Source organism: Adiantum capillus-veneris, chromosome 29 (assembly GCF_014529385.1).
Source record: "Adiantum capillus-veneris isolate H3 chromosome 29, ASM1452938v2, whole genome shotgun sequence".
Taxonomy (NCBI): domain Eukaryota; kingdom Viridiplantae; phylum Streptophyta; class Polypodiopsida; order Polypodiales; family Pteridaceae; genus Adiantum; species Adiantum capillus-veneris.
The window spans coordinates 68,148,811-68,156,336 of record NC_140959.1 but is presented as its reverse complement, the minus strand read 5'-3'; the positions used below and the strand labels follow the sequence as shown (position 1 = coordinate 68,156,336).

At 42.0% G+C, this 7,526-nt stretch overlaps 1 protein-coding gene across 1 annotated transcript; it reads right to left on the bottom strand.

Moving 5' to 3' along the window:
* Window positions 1-3,060: 3,060 nt before the first annotated feature.
* On the bottom strand, window positions 3,061-4,588 carry LOC147419350 (uncharacterized). The gene has a single exon (XM_086506105.1). The coding sequence runs from the start codon at window positions 4,544-4,546 to the stop codon at window positions 3,227-3,229; it is 1,320 nt and encodes a 439-aa protein (XP_086362231.1). The 5' UTR covers window positions 4,547-4,588; the 3' UTR covers window positions 3,061-3,226.
* Window positions 4,589-7,526: the final 2,938 nt, after the last annotated feature.

Sequence of the window (7,526 nt, the reverse complement as noted above, 5' to 3'; positions counted from 1 at the left end):
CTTTATTTTTTTGTTTACATTTTTAAAATTAAAGCTTAATATTACTACACTGGGCTATATTTTAAACATTTATAGTGATAGATAAAAGGGAAAATTACCAAAATACTCCTCTAAGTTGTCGAAATTCCCAAAATACCCCTCAAATTTCAAAAATTCCCAAAATACCCTTGTATCTATTTTGGTTGGATTATTCAAGATTTTTCAATCTTTATTCTTTTTGACAAGTGAGATCCATGTTTGAGTGCTTAGCACGTAATTTGTCACAAATCATCTCCCAAAAAAGGCAATTATGTGTAAAAATAATGAAACAATTCATTTCCAAAGCCTACATAACGAGCTTAAAGTCTAGTTTTAGCATCTCGTATTGATATTTAATCTCACAACCATGGATATTTTGGAAAATTTGAAAAAAATCTGAAGGGCATTTTGGGAAATTATGACAAAATATTGAGAGCATTTTGGAAATTTTTGAAATTTGAGGGGTATTTTGAGAATTTCCACAAATTAGAGGGGTATTTTGGTAATTTTTCTTAGATAAAATGCCATTGCTAAGACCTAACACCATTTAAACTAACAAAATATGGCGGAAGGGGGAGCCCTGTACACGTGTCAAAATTTGCGACATGAAAGCTAAACTCCAAAGCCGAGAGAAACCCTTGTGCACACGATAAAAGAAAAGAGAGAGACCCCGCCCAAGGCGGTCGGCCATACCAGTGACAAAAATGGGCTTGGATGGATTGTATCACCAAGCAACATCCACTTTTGTCCCCGCCCAAGCAGGCCTGAAAATGGCAAGGCTGCCTTGCCTATCCTAGGGAAGGGAAATTCTGAAGAGTGCCCATCCTGTAGGAAGGGCTATCATACATTTCGACCTTCAGTGTGAAGGGAAAACGTTTTTCTACCCTTCCAAGAATCTTAATGAAAAGTAAGATAGTGTGTTCTAACAAGAACGTCTGTATACAAACGATGACACTGCCTTTTTTAACATATTGAAGACAAAGTGAGAAGCTGCCAGCTTGCCAGTGAAGATGCTATCCAACTTTCCAAGATAATATAAAATGTGCAAGTATCTATACACACACAATTATAGATGCTACATTTAACGATATAACACTCTGAGATTCTAAAATTTTCAGGGACATCAGGAAAAATTTAGAAGAAGCTTGAGAACCTAGCAAAATTCTCTTCGAAACACATGTTTGGGGAAAAGATTTGAAGAACTTACTTCACACAATTCTCTTCCTTCATGCTCTTTATCAAGAGCTTCAAATCTGCAATTTTCTCGTTCTGTCAGATTTTGTGGTTTTCTTTGATGTTGCTCAACCTTCTGATCTTGCAGCTACAACAACAAATAAGCTCAACTAAGATTCAGAGACACTTTATAGGAGCAAAATTAAGCAAACAACATATCAGAGATCTATAGCAAAGGATTCACCATATGGAAAATAGCATCTACATACTGTGCTTCCTCTGGTACGTCCTCCTCATTATCAGTCGCCACATACTACCATCCATCATCAATAATAGTGAACCTTGCTGGAGTACCTACTACCGCCTTCCTCCAAGCTGAGTTTTGATGAAGAGCACAAAATTAGATTTTGAGGAAACCTCATTAACCTCAAACCTAGCAACCCACAACATGATAGTTCTACTCGAGTAAGAAACAACTGCATCTCCAGATCATGGGGTGCATAGCTTTTCAATCCCTGTTTCACTCCTTCACGGGAGACACTAGTGTAGAATGCATCCCATGTACACCACCCGAACAAATTCAAGAATCCCAGCATCTACACATACAAGTTACAACCAATCACTGGTGACCTAGCTGTACTACAAACCAAGCAGAAAATCATCCCAATCTGTACCACATGCTAGTCAATGTACAGATGCAACCTACCTAGACAAAGCCATGAACTTGCATTAACATATCTTTCCACCACAAACACCTGTCCCAATTAAGAATAGACTGACATTCTAGACTCCTATCCTAAATCCTTGAGAGTAAATGTAGCATTCACCTTACTCCACTATAGTAGAGCTGCCATATAATATTATGCATGCCTCAAACAACGGACATAATGTCGGCTGTTCCCAAGAAGATCAAGTCCTTGCTAGTGAAATAGTCCTGGCTCATCATTTTCCAATTGATAGGACACCATTGCCTACTGCAACTGCGGGGCACGCAAGTTGCCAAGAAACCACTAGCTGTTCCCTCTGGTGTTTGAAGGATCATCCCAAAAAGTGAATTGTGGCTGAAGTCACTACAACGCAAGGCAGTCAATTCTTGATCACACGGAGGAGCACGGCGAAAAGGGTGCAGGGAAAAGGGGGGCCGCACACTTACATGCTCTGCAAGCTCTGTAACCTTCCAATGAACGGGGAGGTTTTGCCACCAATGTTGAGGCTGGAAAGGTTCCTGCAGAATACAGTAGAACAGAATTAGATTGCTATTGATCGCATGCAAGTTAGCATCAAGGTGAAACGAAAATTGATTCGTGCAAGCTGGATCATGAGAAGCACTCCATAGCTGTAGACATCAATTTTCTCAATTAACATGCCAGTTAATGCATCTTCTGGAGCCACATATCTGCACCAAACAGAAAGGTGGTAAAGATGGATAAAACATGGGCACCACTGACCAGACAAAAGGGTGGTAAATATGTGTATAGAACCAAATCGTGTGTACATGTCCAGCAGCCAGCTCACTTGAGGTTATTTGAAAAAAATTACAACAAATTAAGATTCATAGGAAAATTGAATGTGTGGACTATTGTTATTTAAATTCATTAAAATACAAAGTAAATTGTCTCCAAGCAGAGTCCATACTGACAAAATAAATATGTTGACACAACCAATTAAAACTCTACATGTTACACATAAATGTTGATGCCATATATTGATAGCTGTCCAGTTTCAATGTTTCAATGATAAGACAATGCACGGTTGAAGTGACTTTCGGGGACTAAAGTAACAAAAAAAGATAAAAAATACCAAAAACCTTTTCAGAAGTTCCAAAAGCTTCATTCATACATAGATTGCTAAATATAGCAAACTCAAAATGATCTAGGACAAGCATCTATGCGGTGAGATTTACAGATCTTTTCTTCTTCTTTCTCCATAAGGAGAAGACATCATCCCAAGGCACGTCCGAAGTTGCTGCCGGTCCATTCAAACCAATGAACATGTAGTTTTCAAGTGTTGTTGTACTCATGCTTGTCCTATGAGCTCATTTGATGTTGTTTTGAAGAGAGAAACCACGTTCTGCAGGAGCTGTATTCACGGGAACTATTGAGAGAATCTGCCAAAGCTTCATTAAATTCGGAAATGAGTCAAGCATAGTGGCATCATCTTTGCATGCTTCCCATGATTCACGAAAGCTTCTGTGTTTAAAGTTGGTAGACAAAACTGTTGTAAATGAGTCCAGCTCTCCCAAGCAATGCTCTTCATCAGATACCAAACATCCGTATTGTTTGAGTATCTCTAGCAACCACTTCTTCGTACATGCTTCTTGCACCAACTCTTCACTTGGGTAATGCTTTGCACTGAAAAGCTTGCAAGCCTCCAATATCGGCATGTCATCTTGCATTCTGCTGGTCAAATTCTGCACCACTTTTGTGACCAACTCTTTACCCAAAAGCATGCAGTCTTCAAAGGAACCACCTCTGCTAGATCCCTCGACCTTGCCAAATCTTAAACTATGAACATGCATTTCTCCACCCGCATCAGCAAAAGTGACCCTGCCATCTTTTGTGTCCTGAACAAACTTCTTTAAATATTTTGTTCCGCACCCAGCTGAGTCTCTCAAGAACTTCTTCTTCAAGTTTTGTAACACCGCATCAGCAAACCCTGAAATGTTAGAAACATCCACAATATCTGATTGAAATTGGAAACTCAAAACATTTAGTTCTGAACATATATATGCTAGCAAGTGTATGTAAAACTGATTTGCATATAGGACTAGTTCATCACATATGCTTGGCTTCTCTTTCCCGAACTCCAAAAGCAATGCAGACATAACCTTCACCATGCGTTCCATCACCTGTCCACGAGACATCCACCTCACTGAATGTATGCACAACATGGCCAGCTCTGGCAAGTCTAATGCACCCTCAATAAGCTTCACATCATCCATGCGCTTCCCAGATGCATGAAGCCAGGTATAGATGCTTCTACATAGCTTATCTAGATGCGTAAGCTCTGGAAAAGAGTCTACAGCTTGACTTGCTGCAAGATTCTCACGATGGGCAAGACAGTGCACAAGAAGAAGATGGGGAATATCTGCTCTCATTCTAGCGATGAGCCCACCTCTATGGCCCACCATGACAGAGCATCCATCAGTAGCAAGAGATACAAGTTTGTGCAAATACAAACCCATCTCCTTTATCAACTCAAGGAGAGCATGATACTTTGCTTCTGCTCCACCATCATCCGTCTTGATAAGCTTAACAAAACTAACGCGATTCTCCCCCTTACCCCCATCTTTCAAATAACTAACATAGACAATGAGATGACCCTCTTTTCCCCTATCCGTACTATCATCAACCATTAGGGAATACCAAGGGCTGGCTTGTATTTCTTTACATAATCCCTGATTGCTTGTGTAAATTCAATACCAGCAACTCTATTTAGGTAAGTTCCATAATCAACATGACGTGGCATATTTGGTAAACCCTGCTCAATTTGATGAAGACACAACTTCTCAAACAAATCCATAGGACCAGAAGACTTCACAACAAAATACACGTGCCACATCAGAGTAATTACACGTACTTTCTCCTTATCTTCTAAGTTTGCAACATAATCGGGGAGAGGGATGCAAACCCTCTTCTCCTTGTTTGCCCACTTGAAGCTAGCAATTTGATGCTCATCTGATTCGCTATGCTCGGTCAAAGCCAGAAGTTGGAGTTTAGAAGACCCATTATTTGCATAAGGAGTCTTTTGTTTTGAATAAGCACACCACTCACATTTGACCCTCACCTTTCCCTCAAATATCAATGGGTAAGCCCATCTGTGTTGGAGCCTCCAAGCTGGTATCCATCTTCTGTGCTTCTTAGCTTTAGAAGGTGGTTCCGAGCTTGTAGGAAATTGCACTTCTTGGGCTTCCTCGTCATCATCTTGTCCTAACTCTAGTCCATCTCCAAAGAGCTCTTCCATCACATGGTCTCGCTCTTTCTGTAGCTCTCTCTCTTTGGTTTTTTTTCTATCTTCAACAGCTTTATAGAAGCTTGAAAGGTCTACTTGCTTTCTTTTCTTGTCGGCCTTTTTCATTTCCATATTAATATAAATATGCATTCATTATGTCAAGTTTCCAATGCATTCATACAAAATGCAAGGTGATATAAATTAAGTTGTATGGGAGAATTAAAAGACAAAACACAATCTGCATACTTGAAAAAAAAAATTGCTTACCAGCAAAGAGACATAAAACAGGTCATGAAAGTTTCCAACAGCAAACTATTGATCACACTTCATCGAAATCTGCACTTAAGGAAGCTAAGAGAGACACTTTGATCCATGAATGATGAAATATGACTCTTACAGTCTACTGCCTGCAACAAAGTTCTAGAATCTGCTACTTGCATGCAACATGCATGATGGAAGTTGAAATCAAGAAAAATGACTCCTGCTCAGTGCTACCTGCATGCAGCATGCATGATGGATCATGGATGTTTGAACCAAACACTAGTTTGAAACTTGAGCCTTGAACTTTGAAAAACTCCATGCGAGGATGCAAGAGAGACAACTTACGACTTACAAGGGAGACTCCAGAGGCTCGAGTTGCTCACGATTCACGATAAGGAAACACAGATGCATGGGGCTGAGCCACTGAGGGCATCCAGATTCCATGGCGCTGGCGACTGGACGAAACTTGGAAGAGCTGAGTCGCTGACTTACGGGCCAGAGATTCGTGGGCTTGAGCCTTGGAAGTTGGCGGGATAAATTCTGTACTCTGGAGTCTGTAGGCTGTGTGCAAAACTGAATAGGCGGCGAAGTTCGAACAGGAGCGCTTCTCTGGAATTTTCGAGGCTAGCAAGTCAACCTCCAGGCTTAAAATTATTTATTTTGAGAGGTCTTGAGTTCAAAACTTGATCAACACTACAACCCGGGTCCTGCCTGCAAAATTAATCTAGGAAGGGCACTTTACAAAGTTGCCCTTCCTTGGGAAGACTTTGACGAGGATCACCCTTCCTTGGTGAAGGGCTGGCTAGCCCACCTAGTCTTCCATAGGAAGGCCTACAATTGAACTGCCATGCGTAGGCAGGGCTACATGCATAGGAAGGGCTGGCAAGGTTGCAAATTTCAGGCCTGCGCCCAAGGCGGTCGGCCATACCAGTGACAAAATGGGCTTGGATGGATTGTATCACCAAGCAACATCCACTTTTGTCCCGTTCTTATAGAAACCAATATTGGACAGTGTGCAACGTGCCACACTTTTGAAGTCATACACGATGTATGCTAAAGATGCTCTCTTTCCACTTTAAAAGCATGGCATGATTTGTTAAGCTATTCTTGTATGCAAGAAAAAGAAAAGTATAAAAGATGCCTTTAACAAATCTATATTCATAGTTTTTTCAGCTTTTTGACACGTGCTCACATTGCGCTTTATAGTTTGATGATTGCATTGCATGAAAAGCCCATGCTAGAAAAATGTTAAAAGCCTGTCTTACTATTTTCTTATTGTATTGATGTACGAGTAATAACTTTTGCAGTATCCAAAATATTTTTCTTTGGCTTCTTGTTTTGTGGCACGCGGAAAAACAATAATATGACCTTGACTTTTTGGGCTCACTAAACCTCTAGAAATTACTTTACATATTACATAGGATAGCGACCAGGTTTTTCAAAGAGGCAATCCACAGTCTCTCAACATGCCAGTTCTGTCTCGTCAAAACGACGGTGATGGCCCAATGCCAATTGACCGAGGTCTTCCTGCTACCAATGGAGACAATAGTTCCTTGCATTCAAGGACTACTTTGGTGAAGCTAGCAATTTTGAGATGTGACGGCCCGAGGGTTGGGCGCGTCAGGTGGAGGTGCGTGGTGGGCGCGTTTGCGCTTCAAAGGGCCCGGCTCGGGTCAAGTGGGAGTTTGCCTTCAAGGGGCCCGGCTCGGGTCAAGGTGAGTTTGCCTTCACAAGGGCCCGGCTCGGACGGGACCGGCTCGGGTCAAGGTGCGTTCCGTGGGTCGGCTGCCGTGGTGTGTTTCGCGGGTCTTGCGTTCCGGGTCCCTAGCCCCACGTAGCCTCAAGCTCCCCCGCACTCAAGGAGGGTCATAGCGTGCCCCGGGGAACCTTGCGCGGAGCCCCCACGGTGCACGAGTGCGTGTAGTGAGGCTAGCGTGTCTAGGTGGGGGGTCCCCTCCCGTGGCCATTTTCGGGAGGCTCATATCTTATATACACCCCCGGTTGAAGAAAGTTCGAGGTCCTCGTCGAACGAAGGGAAAAGAGAGCTTGGCTATGCATGGGCCAAAGGTCTAAGGGGTGCATATAGTGCAAAGTGCGTGAAAACTGTACCCGAAATGCAAGTA

What these genes read in the sequence shown, in the direction of transcription:
- LOC147419350 (XM_086506105.1), bottom strand. Translation starts at nt 4,546, where the DNA reads ATGGTTGATGATAGTACGGATAGGGGAAAAGAGGGTCATCTCATTGTC.